Below are 24,821 nucleotides of genomic sequence, written 5' to 3'. Positions count from 1 at the left end.
GAAATATTTTATTTTTAAACATTATTATTATTATTTGTCTTACTCTATGCAGAGATGTAAGAAATAAATAAATACCTCTTTATAAATCACAGTCACACAACAAAGCACTGAGAGTTGAATTCATCGCTTCCTTCCTTTATTATTTTTCTTTATGACTTCCTCATTTGGAACTTCTCCTATTTCATCATTCACATGAATAAAAACGATCTTATGCAATCATACATCACATTTCCCTCACTTTCCTGGGAGGAGGGGGAGGAAACTAGCTCAAAACAACTGAAACAATCAGAGACAATTTCCCAGTTGAGACAAGTGGCAAATGTGTAGCCAGCACAGTGTCCCCCTCACTATCACCTCCCTACCACAGCCTATCAGCTCTGCACATGGGAATCCTAAACTCCTACTACAGCCAAGGAAAAACCCAGCAAAACAGCTATTAGAGAGCATTTGCTCTTAGACATTTTCAAGAACTATGTCAGTATTAATAAAGAGCCTGGGTAATAGAGATGGTATGAATGCAAAGCTTTGTTCTGGCTTTTCACTCGAGGAATGTCTGTTCTTTGTCAGCAATTCATGATCAGGAAAACAAAATCAGAACAACTAACTGGGTAAAAGACAAAAAGACAAACAGCTTTTAATAATGTAGAAAGTCGATAACAGTGCACTCCCAAGACCAAGATCCAGTGCCTCGTATCCAGCAAACAAACCAGCATGGCTGCATTAATAGAAGATGCCTGATGCACAAGGAACATGATTAATTTTAAACAAGGCTCTCAGGAGCAACAAGTCATGTCAGAACACCCAACCTTTTCCTCACTCCTGTCTACAACCCCAGATGCTTTAAGAGAAGCCCTAATTTCAGAGTAGGAAGCTTATCTCAAAGTATCTAGAGCTATAGGTGGGAGGGAGGGAGTCTTTAGCATTCCAAATTGTTCCTTGCAAACAGGAGGTACTGGGCCCAGTGGGAAGGGTACTACAGAAACACTCCTGTTATGCTGCTCAAAGCAACAGCCTGAAGCTGCACGACCAGACAGATCTCCCAGCGAGAGCGGTGAAGGATTCTGTGATGGCAAATAACTGCTTACCAAGCTGACTGTGTATCCCAAGGGGAAGAGGAGGGATGCCTAAAGAACAAGAGTTTAAGAAGCAGGCAAGCAAGAAGATCAGGGTTTCCATAGACAAAATTCAACTTCCTTGAACAGGAAAAAATTGATTTTGCTTATTTAAGTAATGAAGCTTCGACTATCCCTCCTGTCCTCTTCACTGATCATAATTGTTTAGGTAATGCTTGGATAGGGAAAGACAGATATAACCAGAAACCATGAACTGCATTTTCTCAGCAACACATTAGGCTCTTTGAAGAAAAACAGGAACATTTAATATCTTTTTAAATTAAAAAGAAGGATGGATGCAACTTAATTCCATAATTAAAGGGTTAATTATATGCATGATAAAAATAAGTTCTATGTTTTACTGTGCACACCCAATCCCTATAATCTGGTAATAAATAAAAGGGCTGATGATAAGGAAAGCTGCAGGCAGGAGAGCAACTCACCATCTTTAATGGGCAGTTATATGACATGCTGCTAGTACATTGGCAGTAAATCAGCAGAAACATCTTTTATAGAGTTCTAGTTTTTATGATGTCATTAACTTTCCTCCTTATACTTAAGGGATAATGAAATAAAGTCATGAGGAGGGATCAAAGGATGAGCCCGAACTGTGTAGTTTGAAACAGCCACAGGGGAATGAATTTTGCCCACGCTTTCCTGCAGACATTTTGAGGGCAGAGAGGAGTGAAGAGTGGAGGAGGCAAGACAGACCACAAAACTTTTGGCAAACCCTGAATCTCACACATATTAATGAGCTGTTTTATGAGAAGAGTTCTTTAAGCAATATTCCTGTGGCTTCAAAACACTGCCATTTAGCAATAATTTAAACACACGAGGTGGTGGGATCCACACCATGTTGAAAGAAATGGCAAGGCAGGCTGAAACATCAGCACACCCATATTGCAGAGATCACAGGCACAACAACATTGTCTCATCCTTTTGTGTAACCAGCCACGCTGAGCAGGTGCCATCAGCAGGGTAATGCACAGCACCCAACAACCAGTGCACACCAGTCAAATAAAGCAGTAATACTGGGAAGTTGTGACAGTTGTGAACCATTTAGGTCAAGTCAGGCATCAATCTAACACAGATGGAAGAAAATGTTGCCAGTGGATCTGTACCCAATTAAAAAAATAAAGTAAATCTCCCCCTGCCTAGCAGTGGTCACTGTGATTAAAATTCTTTCATAGGGCACCTATCAGACAAGCCTTAAAAAGCAGGATGAAGGTTCTAGGTTTAGCTGATAAAATGACATCCGAATCTAAAAATTGGTAGAGAGACCAATTTCTTGACTTCCTGATCATTCCTGATTCTCATTTATACTCATGAAAGACAAAATGTTGTGCCTTCCTCTAAAAATACCCACTGCCAGCTGTTTCTGAACACACAAATTATAAGTAGCCCAGGCCTCCTCCTCCTCCTCACAGCCCAATGTTTTCTTTCACTCGCTTTGCATAACTCTGTTCAGTGGATTTTGCCAAGGAAATGAAGATGGAGAAGTTAATTAGCCCATCTTAGGGATCTGCACGAGCACGTGGGAAGCTCTAGGTCAGTGCATCTGTCTGCAAACACAGTGGTCAATTAGCACGAAGAACATTTATCAACAAGTGCTTTTACATTTTTCACAAGCAACCTTTCAGTAAACTCCCAGCCATGTACAGCAAGGCTGAGACGTGTTAGTTAAGATTCTGGAGGCTGCTCTCCCCAAGCACCGACTCCACTCATCTTCCCATTCAAATTGAAGCTGTCTTTTGTCTGATGTATGCACGCAGCGGGGCGATGGAAGAGGAACCCATCCTGGCTGCCATGGAATAATAATGGCTGTGTCAATGTGCCTGTCCATCTCCTGCCTGAGCATATCTCACGTGCTCCCCATCTTCCTCTCAACTGCAGCTGCAATGGAGGCTCAGCCCTGACAAGGAGCGTTAGAGATGGAGGGAAGCTCCTCTCTGCTGTTATTAAGAGGAAGGGGAGGGAATGGAGGAGCTAATTGTGCACACTGCAACTCCTTCTGAAAATAGGAAACTGAGTTATCTCAGTGTTTCTTATAGGGCTTTATGCATTCAAACTTCTCTAAATGAGGAACTACACCATGCATTACGCATCACCATAGAGATGATTGTATACCATTACCCAAAATTGAACTGAGTCTGTTCAAGCTACCCTGCACTCCAATTTGTCACAGAAACAGTTTCCCTGGCCCATTCATGTAATGAATGTGGATATGAAGTTAATGCCAAGGAAGATAAGCACCCTCAGGGTTATTTAAGCCTACCCTTCTCTGTCATTCCCTGCAATATTTCTTAGGCAGCATTATATAGGAGATTTTTTTTAAAAAAAGAAGCAGAAGTGGAAACAGGGTAGTGTCACATCATTCAGATCTGATACCAGCATTTACAGTGACCTTGCTGCATGGAAACTATTTTACTGTTACCTATTTCAAAACCCAACAGGATTGATCTTAAAATCTGTTTCATTTTTAGGGAAGATACTGAAGGACAATAGCATACAAGCATACTTTGTCAGGCCAATATCTCTCTGGTTTCTACAGAAAACTTCTCAAATTCTTCATATAAATCACATTCATCCAGTGAAGTGTGAAATGCAGACCAGATTCTACAAAGCAACAAGTCATATTTCAAGAAGTGCTTTGTTAGGGCCCTCTAGATGAAGTGCTGTCTAGGTGAAAGGAAAGAGAAAGGTGAGAATGTAACTCTTTTAATTGTCCCTTTTAGCTTCCACACAGCCATACAAGCAATAAGGCAAAGTAAAGCCTGGTAAAGTGACTGCAGGAGACTCAGACAGGAATCACTGTTCAGCCAGCCTTTCCAGCCATTGCTGAAGTCCATCATCACATCCAACCCAGAGATGTTGCCTACACTGCAAAATTTTGCAGGATTCTCCATCACCAAAGCAGCAGCAGCGCCTGTGTGCTGGATCAAGGCTGTACTTGGAAGACGGCAGCAGGATTGAGGTGCCTTGAGATGCAAAGCTTGTAAGCTGGGAGGTTAAAAGCAGCATTAGAGAATTAGGTGTCCAATTCCCACTGAGAACTACTGGTAATTAGTATCTACAATAATACAAAGACACATGCAATTAGTATGCAAAGATGCTTGTGCAGAGGGCAGGCTGGCTGAGATTTAATTTTTAGGGTTTCCACAGCAATTTTATTTGTGACCTAACACTTGATTTTTACCTTCAATATTCCTCTATATTCCACCTACTCTATCCTTACAGCACAAGCCAGCAAGATTACAAAACAGGGCTTATCTACAAAGAGCGTTTCCCTGCTATGGAGCCTGTGATGTCCCTCAATTTAAATTGCAATGGTTTCTTCTTTGAAGGATTGCTAAGTGGCAAGAACAAAACCTATGACTGTCAGGCTCTAAGCATCACAATTTCTTATGGCTTTACAGCAGAACATTAGGACAGGATGAAGAATTAGCTGTGTCAAGGAGAAAATTTGCTACTGTCAAATTTGTTTAGTTATTCGGAGTTACAAATATGATTTGCTGCTACCAAAAAATCAACTAGGCTGTATTAAAAGTGTAATTTGATACCCGGCTATAAATCTCTTTAATAAAGGTGTGGTGGAAATGATATTATCCATACATAAAGATTAATCTCTATTTAAATATATATAAATTAAGGAAGCTGAACGGTGCCAAAGCTGAAAGGCGTCTTCTAAAGTGCCAAGGTGCTTTGTTACTCCTGGTAAATGCTAATTCTTTTTGCTGCCACTTGGTTGTACTTTACATTTAACCACACAGTCCTATTTATTATTCTCACTCTGAACTTTCACGGCATCCCTTTCATCAGTTAAATTCCCCCTTTCGAAACAAACATCTATTTGAACAAAAACAGTCTTTAAAAAAAAAAAAAAAAAAAAAAAAAAAAAGAAGAAGAAGAAGAAGGAAAAAAAAAAAAATAAAAGAATCAAAGCATTTTTAGTGAAATGAAGTTTTCTGGACTGAATTACCCAGCCTACACCATAGCATGCTCAGCCAGTGGAAATTATTTAGGAACAAGCGAGGGATGGGGCCAAAGGCCCGAGGCCTTTATCTGGGCGGATGATTGATGTGCTGCGGGCCCCGCTGTGGCCAACAGCGATTTTTATCTGTTGCCAGCAGCAACAGGCCCGGGGCGCAGCGTGAGGGCCGCGGGCGGCGGGGCGCGGCAGGGCCCGCACACACCGACACACAAACGGCCTTTTCAGCCCCGCAGCCCTCGTGGGGGGCTCCGACATAAAGGGCCCTTTGCGAAGGCCGCAATTGTCAGCCCTTTGATGGCCGCATGCTGGGCCATTAGCTTCTGTTACTAATTTGCGGTGCATGTGAGAGGGCAGAGCGGCGGGAACACCTGCGAGCGGCTCGGGCGCATTGTGGGACGGGTTTTGTCAGCCGAGACGAGGAATAAAGGACGAGGCATAACCCTTCCCTCGAAAGGGCAGATGACACAGGCTATTATCGTTTCCAGCCATCAAAAGGACGGCTCTGAAGTAACATCAAGCCGTCTAACTCAAACCTGGAAAAGCAAAGGAGCTAGGGAAATTCAGAGTTAATAAGGGGCCAGCTGTAACAGTGTGCTAGGCTCCTGCGGGAGCTTTTTGGGGATAGGCACCCTTACACACCAGGATACTGAAGAACAGCACACAGAATTCAAGGATAAACCATCATCCGTGGCTGTAGCAATTCTGAAAGTCTGCATCTCCTCGAACTCCAGCGTGCAAAACATGAGGGGGAAAATAAGTGAAGATGGGAGTGCTCGTGGCAGATGCCAGCCCTGGCCAGAAATGGAAGAAATGCCATTTGGAATCACTGGGGTAACTTCTAAACCCACGGATTCCTGCGCTCTGAAAACAATATGACATTTTTCCACCATGGAGCATCAAAGCTTCCACACAACTGGGCCAGTGAACACACCCAGAAGGTCTCGCTGCCCCACGCAAGAGCTGAAGTGAGCACAGCAAACAGCACGCCCCAGATCCCAGAGCGAGATTAGGGGAGCGCTGGGAATACAGCACAGACCTCCTGTCTCCTCCTCCCGCCTTTGAACAAAACCTCGCTTCCTTTGTTGGTTAATATGCAGGATGTAGAAATTACAAGCATTCGAGGCCGAAACTTTAAAGATTAATATAAAAGCAACTTTTGTATTACATTTGTGCAAGCAACCAGAAAAGTACATATTGTAAAATAATCCACAAGTCTTACTACTGTGGGCCACTGCAGTGACTAATGAACATGTTAACTTTCAGGCTGAGTTTTGCTGGAAAGCAATTTTTCCCACCAAATTATAAAATCTACTTGAGCAGAAGAATAATTTACAACTCGCACAGCACCACGGTGTCACAAAAATACCACTCCAGCAAAATTAAATAGGCATCAGAAAGCACCACAATATCCAAACAAATCCAACCCCAACTCCAGTCAGAAGGAAGAAAGTCCACTGCAGTAGAAAGAGTCTGCACTGACACTGAAGACATACTTTTATTGAACAAAATTTCTGTGAAATGGTTTGCACGGTCTGTATTCATGCTACAGCAGAGCCAGGAACCAGAAATGGGGCCCCACTGCATTAAGCTACTGGTTTTCAGCCCTGGGACATGAGACCTCCAGCTTTGCTGAGCACTTAAATGAGCTGTAAAAAAGTAGCTAAGGAAAGCAAGCCTGTGGTCAAGATGGCTTTGCATTCAAAATATAGGGCTCTGTAACTTTCGTGGTGTTTTTCTTAGGTTGTTTGCAAATTGGAAGAGGTTGAAAACCACCAGCAAGACTCCAAGTGAGGTATGAGAGAAACCTACCATTATAGAAGAGGTTTGGGTAAAATGGCAACAGACTTTGACCAAACTGAAACCCAAATAAATATTAAAAACACATTACTACAAGTCTGGAATCAGAAAATGCCATCAGCAAGGCTCCAGGAAGTTCTGAATCTGGCTCCTCACAATGCAACTTTAATTACGAGTCTTTCCTACCTGTGCTTCCAGCTCCACAGCAATTGAACACATTTAAATGTCTGAAAACCTCAAATCATGAGATCTTGATCAAACCATTGTAAGCTTATTTTCAATGACATGTTTGCCTTAAGTTTCCCAACCACCGATTAGAACTCATTCCTTCTAAAGCAAATTCTGACAAAATCAATCTACTTGAGAAGGTACTGGTGAGTGAAAAACACCACACTCAGTAAAGCCACAAGTCACAGCCAGGCTGTGGTCCTGCTGAGCTGACAAAGACCCACTCCCTTCTCCAGACTATGTTTTCTTGGGATTCCTGCAAATTTCTACTACTGTCATTGACAGAGATGAAAATCCTACTGTTCTCCCACTCATTGTCCAAGGCCAGTGAGGTAAATAGCTACCTGAACAGAATACCCACAAGGATGTTTGCTAAAGGCAGACAGATCAGAGATAAGGTTTTGGTCAGATCAGGTGTAAACCATCCATGATGTGAAGCAGAAACTAGTGCTATTGAGGATCTTTCTTTCACACTCCATTTCTCAAGTAAAACAAAGAAAAAGCCTCTACAATCCCTTTCCTTGTCCCACCAAACCTCTAGATAAACCAGTTGGTTGTGCCAAATGTGCTGTTCAGAGGCTGAACCATTCATACACCTCAGAGATAATGACCATCCTGTCGACCCCACGCCTCAGAGCTGCCTGCCAGCCCCCAAAGCAGCTTTGATTCTGCACGTTTTCACATTACTCAATCCCTCCACACAACCACCTTCTGCTCACTTTCCCCAGCTGTCCAGTATAGCATTGAAGAAAATTAATGTGAAACTGACCTTCTAATTTTTCTCTCTCTTTGGAGAACCTGCCCTTCCCTTTGATCTCCCTGTGAGCCTGTTTTGATGGGTGACCCAACCACCTGAACAGAAACTTTGAAGTGCAAGTCACTGAGGCAGTGTGTCAGAGCACTTTGGGCCAACAAGATGAGCACCATGCTGACACTCTAGTTAAAAACATGCCAAACTCCTCCTTTCTAAACACCAGATTAATCTCAAGTTCATCTGCATTGCATGTTTGAACACATCCTCTTCATTTAAACTGCATTGCCTAAAACAACTTCCATTATTTTTCTCATTCAATGCTGTACTAGTACTTAAAACTTTTGAGGAACTGATTTCCTTTACATTTTCCTTTACATTTGCATTTTTCCTTTTACATTTGCAAATTTCATTATTCAGTTCCAAAAGCCAACTATCACATCGATCCTGCCAACCCAACAGCTCATTGGCCATCATTCAACTGAGGAACTCAACAGAAACACTCTCCAAAATCCCTGAGCTGTGTTGCTGCTTCCCCCCTTCCCCAAGATGGCATAAAACCCCCTGGTGAGGGATGAAGTGACAAGCCACTCTGCCCACCCTTGTGCTCTCTGCACCAACCAGGTGCAGCCCATCAGTGCTGCAGAGGGTACCTGTCAGCTTGTGCTAACATCCTTCAGAGAAAACCATTATCTTTACATCATTCATTGGCCTTTATACAAATAAAGTCACCGAACTAAAACACTGCAGCAGAATCAATTTCTTTTGGGGTTGCTAATGAAGGGTTTGGCTTTTATTTCCCCCATAAATGTGTACTTTATTTCCAGGAAGGAAGGAAAAAAAGGAAGGAAAGGAAAAAAAAAAGGGAAGGGCCTTTCTTCTCAGTAACTATTGTAATTTCCTTGAAATATCAACCAATTCTTACCCTCCCTTCTTACATGGGACCAGATATATGTATCTGTGAAAACAGCCCATTTAATTCCATCCCTGCAAATGCTCTAAATAAGATCCGTAAATAAGATTCATATAATGAAGCTGATTCTGGCATGACTGAAAAAGTTCTACTTGTTAAGAAAAGTATTTGAAGAATGATGTACTATGGGAAGTATCATTGTTTGTGAGTTCTGAAATGCAAATATGCAAATATGGACACAGTATTTTTTTTAAAAATAAACAAAGTCTTAAATAGCTGCCCAAAAAAAATGCAGGCAAGCTTGAGAAATAGATGTAGATATGAAAGTTATAATTATCCAGCAGTAGTACTAATCCAAAGAGATTAGCTGGAAATGGAAAAAGAAGGAAAACAAGGGAAGTGATAAACATATGAGATGCAGCATTTGGTTTTAAAGTGGGCCAGGTGGCTTCCTTGGCACTCTGGCAGCAGGGAATTCTTCAGACTCTCAGCACATTCCGGAGGCAGAGAAGCTGCCTGCCCTAGCTCCAGCCCATTGGGTGGGCACAGGTTCAGGGATCATTCTCCCTGTCCTTTAAAGGCAGCTGGATTGGAATGCAACCACAGAGACCTTCATACTACCCTGCTGCCTTGCAAATATGGGCAATAACTCATACCACTCCAGGCTGCAATTTAATCTGAATTAGGGTCTGATACTCTAGTTCTAGTTCTAGTCATCACACAATCTCCAGGAGAGCGAAACTCCTGGAGCAGGGATATGCCTTGGGTCAGGATGAGCAGTGGGGAGTACTTGGAGGGAGCACGAGCATTTGGTTCTGCAGCTTCACAGAGGCATGGTCTGTTGTCACTAGAGCTGGTGATTCCTGCTCCTGTCTAATGCCAGTGCTTTGCCCTCTAAGATTCAGCTTAAGCTCCACACCATCACATCCCTTGGAACACACTCTGGGGGCAATTTTGGATCTAGTCAGTCTCTTTTGCTTATATAAACAGGAAAGGACACTGACCTAGTATTATCCAAGACAGAGGGCTGGGAACAAGAGAAAAAAGGAAGGGGGGGAAAAAAAAGTTCAGTTTGTGGGTAACATTTCAAAAATGAGATCTTCTCAGCTAGCCCCTTCAGGTGCTCTCCATCCCCCAGCCTTCAAGCAGGCATGGCCTGCCACAGCAATGAGCTTCACGAGGTCTGGTGTTCTAGGAAGGGCAGCAGTTTAGCCACCTCCTCAGTGTTCTGCACAACAATTAGTGGGAGGTTCATCGCTACACATCAAAGATGTGGTCTGGCTGTGGATAACTTTTCATAGAACTCTTAGAAGTGATGAGTTAAAAGCATTTATCAGAAAAACCAGTGTAACAACAACAAAACCTGCAAAAAATAAAACACAAGAAACCAACCACTCAGGCATACACACAAGCTTCCAGACATTTAATTACAAAATAAATGCATATGACAGACATCAACAAGCCTACAGGAAGACTCCTGCTTCAGTATTCAATGCAGCCTCAATAAATATTTCAAGGTTTCAAATGGATGCTTTGCAATAGCACGGTTTCCATTTGCACAAGTGCCAGAAGGAAGAATTCAAAACAGGCTTAAAGCAAAACCAGAGTATTTTCCTGTAAAACTTTAATTGGGAAACTGACACTATATAATCTGTACATCATTGCCTTCGAGCTGTTGTTAAAAAATTAAAGCTGTATCAAAAGAACTGCTTTGTTAAATTAACATGTTATGCATACCAGACATAATCTGCAGCAGGAAAGGAAATAGCTTTGAGTCCAAAATGCACTGATTGCTGTGGCTGTCGTTGACAGAGGCTGAGCCAAACAGCATCAGCAGACTAAAGCATCTCTCATGCCTCATGCCTTAACAAAAACTCAGCCTTGATTTCAAAACCTGGACAAAAGCAGTAGACAAGCAAGACTTCATCATGGTGATTGTTACAGCTACAAATCACACATCACATTGTGTGAATTGAGCACGAAGTTTTGAGATGTGCAGGTACAGGGTGAGGCTGTGCTGACAGAGCCTGGCTGCTGAACCACCTCTGCTTTTATCCCAAGGGCACTAGGGAGGAAGGGGCTAGAATGCCCAAGGTTGGTGTGATGGGCATGAGGGCTCTGGACCAGCCACGAGAGGCTCTCTCCCATGGAGAAGGATATCCCAGCCCCCTGCTCCAGCAGGAGACAAATGTTCAGCAGCATCCACAGGAGCACAGCCACTACCAGGACAGGCACTCAGGCACTGAGATTCAGAGGAACCTGCCTAAAGCCTCTTTGAAATTTAAATTAAGGTTTCTCATTTACTTAAGGTTTCTCTCTGAAGTCCATTCTGATGCTGAAGTCTGCTCAGCAAATACATGCTAAAAACAAACCAAGTGCCCTAAGTCATCCCCAGGGTATGACCACCTTCTCTGTTTAACCTTTGCAAGCCCTTGTCACAGTCACCATCAGTTTGGCTTCAGATCAATCCAGGCTCATCAAACAGGCTACACTGTGAAAAGTGATTCATCACTTTGTATGCCCAAACTCCTGACAACATGACAGACTCAAGGAGGCCACGTTTTCTAAAAATACGGAGCACGCTTCCTCAGAAAAGCCCAGTTCTCTCATATGTTTCAAGTTGTTCACCTCTGAATTTGAAGTGCCAAAGTAATTTTGGAACATCTGAGCGCTAATGTTTCCTCAGTAAGAATTTACAGCTTTGCACACGATGGTCTGTGCTTCACTCGGTGCACCGCGAGTCTGAGGCAGTGCTGCGGTCTGCAGTGGTGAAGGCGGGTTAACAGTTTTGAGGCTTTCAAGATAAGCAAAATTTCCCTTGACGTTGTAAACTCTTCAGGTGGTTAGAGACAACAGTTTCTGCTTTTTTGATGTCTTCTCAGAAAAGAGCTGACATAATTTTATCAGTCTCTGGGGTGACCATCAGATAACCAAGCTATTCCTGCCGGAACCACTCAATGCATCTCCCCCTTCCTGTCACTGGCAATCCACAAGATGGCCAGGGGATTCGAGCTAACCACAGAGCTCACAACTTAACTGATTAAGTAGGTGGGAACTGATGCCAGCTCAGCTCAAAGTGTCTGTCTCTGCTAACCAGAAGGCAGCCACAAGCTGTGGAGGGGAATGACCACAGATAGCACACTGATACTGAAACCGTTTGGTGAAGCTGCAGCTTCCTGTTCGAGTGCTCTCGCAATCTCTTCGAAATGAGTCTTCAGCAGGAAACTGGCTGCAGTTAAATAGGCTGTCTGGGCTGGCGTGTGGCGTCTATTGCTGCCTCTTCTTTGAAAGGCACCATTTATTATTCTCTCCTGCCCTCTTCCCCAGCTCTCTAGAAATGAACTGAATTAGGGCTCCTCAGAGAACGAGTCTTTAGGGGAAAGCAAAGATGCTTAGGCAAAGTCTGTGAGCACCCTGCACCCGTTACAGCTTGATGCCTGCCAGTTACACAGTGCTCTGTGGCCTCAGGCATCTCACTGTGACACCCTAATCTTTGTGACTAGAGCTTGTTTCTCTTAAACCAGGATGCCACTAGATGCTATTAAGCAGCTTTGAAAGAGACAGGAATACATGGGGAAAATGTGTTCTGTGTACTGGCTTGAGCTAACCTCATAACCATGCTTGTGTCAACACCTGACTTGAATTACAAGCAAAACTTGTATTTTGCTATGAGGAATGCTTGCAGAGACAGCCTTTTAGACAAGTGATTTTTCAGATCAAATTTTGAATCTTTGGTTCATTACAAGTATCCCACTAAGTTTAGTTTCTCAGCTGATCAGTGCTGCTGCTGCCCTGCAGGTGATGGCAGAATTTCATCAATCCAGTAAAACATATATATGTTTTGCCCATCTCAAATGCAGCTATTTCTTCCTTTGGTGATTACCAACTGGTCTGAGAATGCTGCTGTATGAGTTCAAGGCACACACTACACAGTCTGTACCATCCCTCATCCATAGCACTCTAATTGCTACAGGATGTCCAAAAATTGTCCTGCTTTGATTAGCTGATTTCAAGGGCAGCATGAACCATTTCAATCCTGTGTCCAGAAAACCCAGGAACAACATGATAGCTTCTTAATCAACTCCAAAATTTCTTACTGTTTACAGATAACAAAATACCAGTCTAACAAAACAAAACTGAACTGAGGTTTGCAAATACCCAGCAGCTACATCTAACATCTTCCCAAAAACTGCCAGTGTCCTGACACTTTCTGGTGAACACATGTGGTGAATTAATCAGACAAGAAAATTCCTCAGAATACTACAATCTAGGCTGTAAGTGTTCAGGCACACAAAGTCTTATCCATCATATAGCACAGACATGAAATGCAGACAGTAAAGTTATGAATTAGGCAACATTCCTGTAGGAACCACTGCAGCCATCTCCACAGTGATGTAACTGTATGCCAATTTTCCAATCATTCTGGTTGCAAGCCTCTAAATATTCACAACCAGAAGCAGAGCATCTGGAAAGTATCTATAAACTAAGCAGTTAATTCCATTAAAAACTAGATGTGATACCACTTGAGCATGTAGCTCAGGAGCACTGTTGTAAGGACCACTAGTGCTTGCTGCATTTTTATTATATTTTTGGAACACATACTAACTCCATAATCAAAAGCAATTTTGAGCACAAAACTGACCTCAAGGTCACAAGACTCTATGGCAGACTGTTCCCTTTCATTGGAAGTACATTGTGCAGCCAGGACGTCAGCACATCCCCACCGGATGGGCCACGGGGCTAATTAAAAAGCAGCTTTGGTGGTTGTATCTGTTCCTAGTGCAGGTTAGTAAACCAAACTTTATAACAAGTAATGAAACTGAAGCTGCCACAGAAGCAGACAATTCCCACAAAAACAAAGCAGAGCTCAGAGTGATGAACAATTGTTTTACTCAACCTCAATGCCTTTGAGTTTCTGACCTGTGAGAAGCTGAGAAAAGAGAGAACAGCTACAATCACCTGAAAATGATGCTGAAATACAAGCTGTTCTGAACTGGAACTTAAAAATTTCTCCATGAAACTAAGTATCATTGATGGAAGGGTTTTAAAACAACTTTTGGATACAGTAGTGCTTGAATTTCAGAATTACACCATTGCCTCCCTAAAGGTATTTAATAAAACAAAGAGGGAACAAGCAGAGAGTATTTGGCCTTACAACTTACCAAATGGTATTGCAAAGACCTCCTACCCCGGTGTGATTCCTATCTCACACCTAAGTTACAATGGATTCATTGCCATTTTTTGCCCTTTCCCTGCATTCCCTGGCTTTCTAGAACTGCAGCTTGTCCTTTTGCATCATATAGGTAGTCTCTTAGAGTTTCATTTATTTATTTGCTATAAAAGGAGAAAAGATACCTTTCTAAAATGTGACCAGCAGGTCATGGTGACTAAGGCTGGTGTTGACCATGAGTAGCTGTGATGCTGAAATGCTGAGGCAGGAGGAAAACACTGACCCTGTGTAGAAAACAACTCACATGGCTGACCAGGGTTTCCATCTCAATGCTCCTCTTCCAGCAATGCAAGCAGTGCACATAAGAAAGCTGCTCTTCAGCAACTCTTCTACTCTTACAGCAGGAGCTGAGCAGCTCCTGGAGAGGCTCCTGCCTGAGCCACCTGCACAGGGGCACCAGCACAGAGCCCCTCGGTTCTCTCACCCCACAGGGAATGGAGGAGAGCTGCCTTCCCACTGCAGAGGAACCACATGGCCCAGTATATTCACATTTTAGCAGCCAACTCGATCACATCCAGGCTGAAACACGAAGTGAGGAGAGAAACCTCAGCCTACAGCAGATTTCCATCCATTTGCAGCTTTCACAGCAGAGCCCCCACACCTTCAGCATGTTATCAAAAGCTTTCTTTGGTGTGAGAGCCGACTTAGGGTTGCATCTGTTGTTTTGCTAAATTAAAGTTGCATTTTTGTCTTCTGTTAGGACAGGAAAGAAACTGAATATCTCTCTCGCCTATAATAACAAATGCCAATATAAAAAAAAAAGGTGACAAGGAAGAAATACAAGTGATGACATTGAGTAAAACCCACCAACCTACAGGAACCCTTCCCTACACTCTGGATGTGCAGTGATTAGTTTTACCATCACCCAAAGAACTTACCCTCTCTAGACTATATTATTTCAATATAGTTTAACACAGGGAAAACCATTTTGATACTAATAAGCAATCAGGGTATTCCACTGAGCTGCACAATTAAATATTTATGATGCTTCAAGATGACAACAGCATTCTCTAATGCCAATAATACCCACAAAGTTGATGCAATCGATCCCTTTTCCTTGATCTTTCTTGTTCACCACCTATCAAGGCCAACAAAACATGTTCATCTTCTATTTCTACAATTGCATTCTGCACTGTTATTTCCTCTGCTGCTCCCTTTACACACCATGGTTTTGGGCACAATTTCTGCAAGGGCACATTGCAGAAATATGAGATAAAACAAGAGAGTGTAAATCCCTTTTTCACCCATTCCCATTAGTTTCCTCTGAGGAACCAACCACAGTACCCAGAACAATGAGCATCAGTGCATGGGCAGCCCTCAGAAATGGGCTGTTTTAACCCTCTCTTTAATTACAAAACATCAGAACTGCCCATTCTCACTGCACAAGACTACCAGAGAATTAAACAAAAATATAAAGCAAATCCCCCAAGAGGCCCCACACTTAACCCCTGCTCACAGTGGTAGTTAGGTAAGGGGCCCTGATTCTAATCAGCTGTCTGCTTTAATCATCTTTTTGCTGGCTTTGCTAAAGGGAAAGGAAAGAGAGTTAAAACAAGGCAATGGATTCTAAGGAAAGAGTCATGAGAGCAAAGAACAGTGTGGAAACAGCTGAGACAGACAAGCAAATACCCTGCCCTGCTACACAAAGAAAGCTACAGCACGTCTGTGACACAACTGCTTCAGGACAGTCTTAATAAAAAGGTCCAGAAATAAAGACCAGATATTCTCAAAATCCTCTGCCTTTCCTCTTCAGCAGGATGTAATCCTTTCCAGGCTGGTGAATTCAAGATGGATTTAGGACAACTTTTCATTCTAGCATGCAAGGCCAGTGACAGCGAGGTTATCCCAGCCCAAAAGCCAAGGAGCACTGGGAATTTCGGGGGATGTGTCTGTTTAACAATAGAGTCTTTCTAGTCAGATTAGAGGTCTGCTCCCCCCCAGTGCCCCGAGCGGAGGGCAGTGGCAGGGAGATTAAAAACACGGGCAAAAATCACACACAAGTCATATGTCCCGTCCCTCGGGGGGCTCACGGTGTCAGCTGGCTGTGCCTCCCTGCAGCTGGGGGTTTATGGAAATCAGGATCATCCCATCCCACTCTGGCCACAGGGACAAAAGGGCACCACTGCTGAGCCTCCGAGGCAGCCCTCTGCCAAGGCCACTGCTCAGGCAGGGGGAAACAGCCAGAGAGAGCCCTTTGTGCTTGCTTATGGCTGTGGAGATGAGTGAAAATCCATGAGACTTTTCATCCTAATTAAAAGCAGAGGTCATCTAAGAAGAAACAGACTTTCAGAAAAGGGAACTTCTAAAGGAAAATGTGTTGTAAGGAAGTTCATGGACTTCAATATTTGTAAAGCTGAAGTATGTAGTTTATTTATGTTTGTACTTCTGCTTAAGCTTTTCATGGGATGTTTCAAAAACCCTCAAAAGAGCTCCCACGGATCTGGAATAATATGTGTACTAATTACTCAGCTCAATTTGAGCTCATGGCTTATGGGACAGTCTCTGGAGCCAAGGGGCCAGCTCCTCAGCTGGCTTACAGCAACCTGGTTCCATCCCACACAGTACTAAGAGCAAACAAACTCTTTATTTATTCAGTGAACTCAGCCTGTCCAGGTGAATTCAAGCATGGGGATAGTTTTTGTGAACTGAGGCTATTAAGGAACATGGGAAAAGAAAACCAGCAGAAGTTAAATGCTTTGGACTGACAACCACCATTTTATTCCTGGCTCTCTAAAACTCCTGGTATCTTACAGGGAAAACTCCATTCAAAATACTTTATTCTTTTCCATACTACTATTTTTCTATCTTTTAAATCCTTTGTGCAGTCATTGCACTTGCAGGCTATAACTTTTTTAGAGTCCCTTTTTCTTTTCTCTGTCTTCAAAGAAGACAGAGTATTATTCCACCTGAAGGGGACCTATCTGCTATTCTTTTTCTTGTCCAGAAGAAAAGGACAGTTAGAGTCCCTCTTTTATGCTTGGCATCATGGCAAAAGGAGATTGATACTTATTTTGGAATTATTACTCCTTTATTCATAAATCTTGTCCAGAAAGTCTTGCTCACATTGCCAGTCCACAGGCACACTATTGTAGGAAATGCATATTAAATTCAGTTTTATCATTTACCTCTGGCTCCAGTTCAAGGAGTTTTAGATTCATAACAAGAGCCCTGTTTCCAATATTGATTTTTGGCACAGAAAAATGCTAATTTATCAGAGGTCCTAAAATACAATGAATTTTCCAGCCCAGCCAAGAAATGTTACCCACCTAGAGAAGGGATTTTTCATTAGTGTGTGACAGAGCAGCAGGTGGAAAAACCCTGTTTGTCACAATTCCAATGTGCCTCCGGTCACCGAGCGTGCTACCACACCATGAGGGGAGCACACTCAGGAATTCCCAAACAGAAATATGACATGCTTCATTGCAATAATTTCTATCTTTATGTAGAAATTTATCCTTCTCAGGACATCAGTTTCTCTATGCCCATCTCAAAGACATCAAGGTATACAATCATCCTTGGGATCCATGTGGGAAATGGAACTGACTCAAGGTCTTCACAGAAAAGATGCTATTGAAGGTACTTTTGCAAGTGGTAATTTGGTTCCAACCTAACAGCACAAGAGTGGATTGGGGAATGCTGCTAGTGTGATCTTCAGTGAGCCCCTGTAACCACTACACCAAAGCCATGAACCTGCCCATGCTCACACCAAGCATTTCTGGCCTGAGAGCACTCTCTTGGTGGGCACCATCTGCTTTAGGCTTTCACAGAACTGCACTGAGCTGGCACAAAACTCAGAGAGGCCATGAAAAGAGCTTTACAGGGGATATAAACCTGCAGAGTCAACAGTTCCTCAGCTGATGATTTCCCAGCACTTTGCAGCCATTTGTACCTGTCCTCCCTCCCACTGAGGTCACTGAACTGGGCACTATCTCTGTGCTGCCAGCCTGGGCAATGCAGCTCAGAACTGGCTGTCCCAGCAACTGCACTCATGGGCACGAGCCCAAGAGATCTGACAGGGGCAGGGTGGTTGGGCAACAGCCCCACTGTGCAGCAACGCTGAGCACACAGCACAGGAGAGGAGTCCTGGATGGCTGTAAAGATCTTTGCCAGCAAACATCCAAACTGGCTGGAAAGCCAGCTCCAAAAATGAACAAGATCATTTGAGAGGAACAGCCAAGAAGGGGCAGATTGGGGTGCTCAAAGCCTACCCAGCACTTGCCTGAGTCACCTCACGTTCAACTTCACCTGGGGACGAGATCACTGTTCTCAGGCTATGTCACCAAGCAGGAGGAATGAAGGTTGCAGATTGCACTGAGCTGACTCTGGATGACCCAGGAGTCTCTGCAAGCCTCATGGTGCTGTGCACATTTCTCTCAATCCACGAGCTCCAGCCCGAGTTATCTGAGACACTGGTTTCCGGCGCTCAACAAGGAAGATGTAAAATCAACAGAATTTGATCAGCTGCCAGGGATTTGACTAGGCTACAAAGACTTTGATATTTTACAGAAGCTCAGAATAAAAATCAGCTGCTGCTGTAGCCAAGTGTATGTTACTGTTTTTATTTTAAAAAAAGAAACCCTTTCAAGAACAAATAAAACCAAACAAAGACGTCTCATCCTCCTGTGCTTTCGTTCCAAGGCACACTCAGACAGGTTGGCTCACTGGCTACCCATTTGCCATATGCTTTCAAGTTTACTCTTTTATTCACTCCCATATTTTAGCCCCTTCCATTTCAGAAGATGAACAGCTGCACAGATGCTCTATAAATAAACTACATAATTTATTGGAAGAGGTTTTTTGTTTATTTTTTTTAAGCTACCACATATTCCCCAGCTCTATTCTTTTCCATCCTCTCTACAAAATTGAGTCAAGTTCAGCTGCAGCTTCGGTTTGTCTCTACAGTGTGTTCAACCTCATAAACAACTGCAACTTTTTAGCCATTACTAACAAACTGTATGTATTGATCTCATATTCATTGAAACTACTTTATAACTATGTTTGGTTCTAAGTTAACTAGCAGAAAAAAAATTTATAAATATCCACAGGGTGCATATATATCAGTGATATATAGAAACCTCAACAAATTCTAACTCTAATTTCTGATTCTCTGTGCACTTTTTAACAAAATCAGTGCACTTTTTAACAAAATCAGTGCATTTTCAGGTAGACAGGCCTCTCATCCTGTTACCAAAAAGAGAATCTGTTTTGTCTGCTCAAAGGACAGACAGACCTCTCTGACTAAGATCACTAATCTCATTTGTGCATGCAGGAAATGTGACAAATGGCTGGAGTAGTCTATCACACAAATGCAACCATCAAGTCATAGAGGGAATGAGATATTAACCTCCATAAACAAACTCATGTTCTATTTCTCAGCACAGCGGAAGTATACATGAAATGAGATAAGGATATCAAACACATGCTACTGATGAGAGAAGGAGCTTGCAGCAGCAGTCCAGACATAGAAATGTCTTGTCTTATCCAAGTAAAAGTAAACACCATTTGAAACTTCATTTTGGGAAATAGTGTTAGAAAATATTTTGTTTGTGGTACGTACAGGAGACTCTGAAACTATGTGCCAGGTCACTATTACTGCTGGTTTTGAGACTCAAATTAAATCTAGGTGCAGCTGGAGCTCACCAGAGGTTATGTAGTAACTTCAATTTCACAGCCATTTCAAGCACGTTCCTTATTTAGGCACCTAATGTTCCATGGGAACCTGAAGTCAAGGAAATTGCTGGAATATCCAATCCTCAGGTGTTAGTTATTTAGACACTTGAATTTCATTTTCTTCCTACTTCTAGCTCCAGAGTCTGCACTTCATGGGCAAGGCATTTGCTGAAGTTTTTCACCATGAGCCTGTTCTGACTGCCTGGACAGGCCTTGATGGCTCAGCTGGATGAGCCAAACCTCAGACTGAGATTTTTTTCCTGCAAGATTCCTACTGTAAGTTTTAAGTTCTCTCTTTGCAAATGCTCATTTCCTTAAAGTGTGCATTTTCTCCAAATGTTTCTGAAAGCAAACATCTCTGCAAGGACAGCTGACGCAAGTGAATGGTGAAGAGTGCGGATTCAGAACGAGGTAATTAAAATTGAGCACGCACAAAATCACAAAATAGTTTGTGGTATTTAAACAGCTGCTGATGGAACCCAGTACAAGGACTTCACTGAGTAATGATACAGATCATCATTCCACAAGTCTTCCACAACACAAGCCATCAGCACAGCTATCAGGAGGAACACCCAGCACAGCGGCGTCTCGGCTGTGCCTCCCGCTACCGCTGCTCTCACCATGTCTGGGAATGAACCCGTCCGATGGAAACAGGGCAGAGCCAAAACACTGACTTCATGTTTCACAGACAGCTGCTTTCGTGAGAAAAGGAGAACTGTTAGAGATGTCATGGACAGCTCCTGGTGTGGGGCCAGTTGTCTGGATCTGGTGGTTTGAATATCTCTGTGCCACCTGTGAGGATCAGCTTCCCGTGGGAGTTTGGGCCAGTGAGGTCTGGCAGTGACAGTCTCTAACTTTTGCTAAATCAATTTAGAGCAGCATCAGAGTCTTGGGGGAAACAGTCTCAAGAGCTGGCACATGGTGGGGCAGAAGCAGTTTAACAGGGAAAATGACAATCCATAAAGAAAAGCAATGCCAGTTCACACTACCCGTGATCTCTAAATACTGCCCCAGCATGCAGAAAGCTCTTACCTCCCTTGAGAAATTATGGGTTGGCAAAACAAGAGAACCTTGCCCCCACACATGCACAGAGAAGGAGCTAGTAATTTTCTCAAAATCATTTCTCTAAGAAACAAAAGTAAATTTCTGAATAGCCAGCAATGGAAGAAAACAGTTCTATGATTTATTGGCCTTGAGACTCTGAGAAGAATTCTCTGGCCTTTTTCCATTACGATTTTGCAACCTATGTTATAGCCACTGGGAAATTGTTTCATTCCCAAACCAGGCCCTCAGTCATAAAATCTGTGAAGATGATTCATTATTATTTATGTGGTGCCATGGGCATGCATGGCATTTTACAGACAAATAGAAGATAAAGCATCTGCCTTTAGAAGCTTAGGTGAATCTGAATCCCCAAATGAATGGAGAGCAGCACTTAATGGGTCCTAGAGCAAACATTCCTCATCCCTCAATGAATTAAGCAATGATACTCACCTGGAATACTGGCAAGATTTAGACAGGAGGATACTTAGTAGATATATAACTACTGTCTAAAAATTTGTGACATTTTTTCATTATAACAGTGAGATTTTTCAAGTCATATGTTATTTTGTAATGGTTATGATGAAAATATACTTAATCTTGTATTATGAATTTCTGATAATAGGCATGATAGCAAGGGACAGTGTTGCTATGAAATCACCATAAATTCTCCACTGCCTGGCAATTTTTTCCTCTTTGTGCACTGGGTAGAAGGTCAGCAAGTTCCACCACCCTAACTTACAACATAAATTATTGAAAGAAAATAATTCCAGTGATTATTGTAAAAAGAAATGTGTTCCAGGTCTGCACATCAACTTCCTGAAGGACATAAAATCCACCCTTGCTCTGGTCCTATAGAGAATGAGCAGCTTTAGCTCTTGGTATAAAACAGTTTGGGACCATTCACCTAGAAGGCAAAACTGTATCATGGCAGAGCTTGTGAAAACAGCAATTACTGTCAATCAGTGTAGGCAGGAATTGTTTGCTGGGCTGAGACATTCACGTTCAGATTTGCATATACCTTCATCTATAACCTCTGCACTCCACATGACTTACTGGCTGAGCAACCAGGGTATCACATCTCCTCACCATACATTTGTTTTGAGAGTCAGATATAATGTGAGTCCAGGAATTTTCATGTTGACTTTGCTAAGCCTCTCACACCCTCTCCTATTACTTGACTCAGTGATGTCTGTGCCTGCCTTTTTGGACAGCTGAGCAGAAAGTGCATCCAAAACAAATTAATCCACCTCTACACGAAGAAATGTCATTCTTGCACATACAAATAAGATACATATGAACAGAAATGGACAATTAAACATGTCTGGTACATGGCATACACAGGCAGATGTGTCCTGACCCTGTAACACCACCCTCAAACATTGTGGCACTCCTGTGAAGGAAACATCAGCAACACCCTCCCCTGAAAACAAGAGAGCTTGTTTTGTAACTCAGAGCTCATAAATAAGAGAATATTGACTTTCTTGTTGTTCACAATGGTGAGGGTCGCAATTCTTTGTAAAATGGGAGTATTTTTTTATTTAATCCTTGTATTTAAAACACAAATGAAAAACTGTATGGGGGAGGGAGGAGGGGAGGGAAGCATCTCCTGCTAGAAAACTCTCCCCACTCTGATCTTGTGATTCTCCAGAGGTGACTATCTAGCTGAAATCAGCATGAATTGACCAAAAAACCCTCCCTATCATATTAAATTAAGAATCCCCCAGGCTCTTAATGCACTCTCACATGTCAGGGCTGTCCCCTGGCAGGTGCACGACAGCCCTGTGCTCTCACCCTGTTCCTGTTCTGCATTTCTTCCAAGGCAGCGGCTGTGCAATAGGTGGTGCAAACCTCTGCAATCAACATCAACAGAAGTGAAAGAATTAGCTGTAAAATGACTTACGGAGTAGCCTCTTCCTGAAAGCGATTGAGCAGAACTCTGTGGGAGGAAACAATATGCCACAGTAAGTAATGCAAGAGATTCTGGGTAATGTAAGATAAGAATCATTTTGCGATTCCCTCCCCCAGCCCAGTATTCCTCAGGGGAAAACTCCACAACCTCAAATGATCTGCTGATACTCTGTGTGCTGCCACAGGAGTAACAGCCAGAGAGCACTTCCAGGTGAGGGCTCTGGGGCTGTTTCAGACAGGGATTCATCAGCCAGAGCAGGGCTCCGACAGCTCCTCCTGACCAAGGTAAAAGCTCTCAGCGTGGGACACGTCTTCAGAGCAGCAGGACACACTCTCTGAGCCATCCCTCTTCAGGACATGACGGCACCTTCCTGGGAACAGCACGCACATGTAAGGATGCTCTCCAGAACAGGGCTGCACATTCTGCCTCATCGACTCCAGCTCTCAATCATGTAACCAAATATCCCACTTTCCATTCCCCTCTATGAATCTGCGAGCCTCCAGCCTCCACTGCTGCAGCATTACCATATGACAACTCTATCTGAAATAACAATAGCAGCAAAGCACTAATTTATCATCTCTCAGAGCTTTAATAAGCATTCTGTCCCTTTTGAATAAGTTAAATTACATTGTTTACTCCTGCTCTTCATTTCAGCTCCTCCTGCTCCTTTCTCTACCACATCCTTACCTCTTTCACATGCTGCCAAATCATTTGGTTCTTTTCCTTCTCATTACACCAGCTCCAGTCACTTGGATCCCTTTCCCCCTCTCTACGACCAAAGACTGTTGAGCTGCTGGGTTTTTGCTGGCAGTGGCTTTCTCGAAGCAGCTAAATGAATTCCACCTCTAGCTCCAGCTGCTGCTATATGCCTTCTTTTCGGAAATTAAAAAGGAGCCAGGAACACATGACACCACATAACCCAGCAAGTACTCTGCAGGCCAATTTCCAAGTGTGATTTATAATCATGATGCCCTCACTACATGATTTTATTAAACAAGATCCAGGGAGCCTTACCAGTCCTGTTTCTAAGACTGATGTTCTAGTGGGTACCAAAAATACCGAATTGTTGCAGGCTGATGGTGAGGATTATTCTGTCTTTTTGCAGCAGTGCCAGAAGTTATCACGTTACTAAATCAGCACAGCACAATACCCCAAAGAGATTGATGCAAACTGATTGCAAATACTTGTAATTTTTCACCAGCGAGATAACAGTCCCTTTGTACTAGCAGCTTTAAAACCTTTTGATCAGAGGATACCTAGATATACACAGAAACCTTTTCCAGACTCCTGCTCTTAGTGGAAGACACAATTGTCTTGTTGCTCTGTGCCACTGGCTTGCACCTGCCTCTGACACCAGACAGGCAATTCTCCAAGTGCCCACGGAGAAAAGCTCCTAAAGCAAAAAAGAGACAAGAGCAAAGTCCTACAACTATGTGGGTGTTGGAGGAGGGCTCCCTGTTAACCCTCTCACCAGCTGCACAAGAATGAGGGTGCCAGACAGAAGAAAAGCTGTGACTCAGCTCTTACACACAGGTCTGCAGCCAAGGTGTGACTGGGTGCCAGTCCCCACCCCTGGCATGCTACACCTGCACCTCTGTCTTGTGGTAGCTCCAGAGGCCTCTGTGCTGCTGGAAAAGTACATCTTCCATGGGGGAGCCAGAGGCAGCAACACCACCAATAACACCATTTGAATTCCCACCTTCTGCGTACTGCACACAGATTTGGCCACCACCTTCAAACATTACCAAAAACCCCAATTTATTTATAAACTTTCTTAATATAAACTGCCCAGAAATAAAGCTACAGACCAGTGAAATGAAGGGCAGTGGCATTTACCTCTGTTTTTGAGAAACTATGACAAACTTATCCCTCTCTCTATACCCCAAAGTACTCATGGTATTCAGCCTTGTATAGAAAAAGGTTAGTAACAATATCCTGCTATCTACATAAGTATGTCAAACAGCTGAACACAATTATGTGTTCTGACACTTTGGAGAGCTTGATCAGGCAGTTGACCTAAAGTAAACACAGAAATGATGAGGAGGCAAATTACCTACTTGGAAAGGCAGGAGGAGGAAAGGAAAAAGGGTGGAAGTTCTCACTCCAGCCCTCCATCAACTGAGATTTAACCAAGAATGACAGGGTCTAACAAATTGGAAATAATAACCAAAAACAG

General features: G+C 43.0%; 1 protein-coding gene across 25 annotated transcripts in view; it reads right to left on the bottom strand.

The window, feature by feature from the left end:
* The window catches only part of FBRSL1 (fibrosin like 1), a 494,766-nt gene that overhangs the window by 247,460 nt on the left and 222,485 nt on the right, over window positions 1-24,821 (bottom strand). For 22 of the 25 annotated variants that reach the window (XM_056504116.1, XM_056504126.1, XM_056504139.1 and 19 more), the window contains one exon: window positions 22,637-22,672. The exons of the other annotated variants lie outside the window; for them this stretch is intronic. In XM_056504116.1, the coding sequence (XP_056360091.1) occupies window positions 22,637-22,672 (36 nt within the window). The remainder of the gene's footprint in view (window positions 1-22,636; window positions 22,673-24,821) is intronic. 25 annotated transcript variants of the gene reach the window in all.

The sequence above is a fragment of the Oenanthe melanoleuca genome, chromosome 15, assembly GCF_029582105.1.
Source record: "Oenanthe melanoleuca isolate GR-GAL-2019-014 chromosome 15, OMel1.0, whole genome shotgun sequence".
In the NCBI taxonomy this organism is placed as follows: Eukaryota; Metazoa; Chordata; class Aves; order Passeriformes; family Muscicapidae; genus Oenanthe; species Oenanthe melanoleuca.
This window is presented reverse-complemented; position numbering and strand designations above follow the sequence as displayed.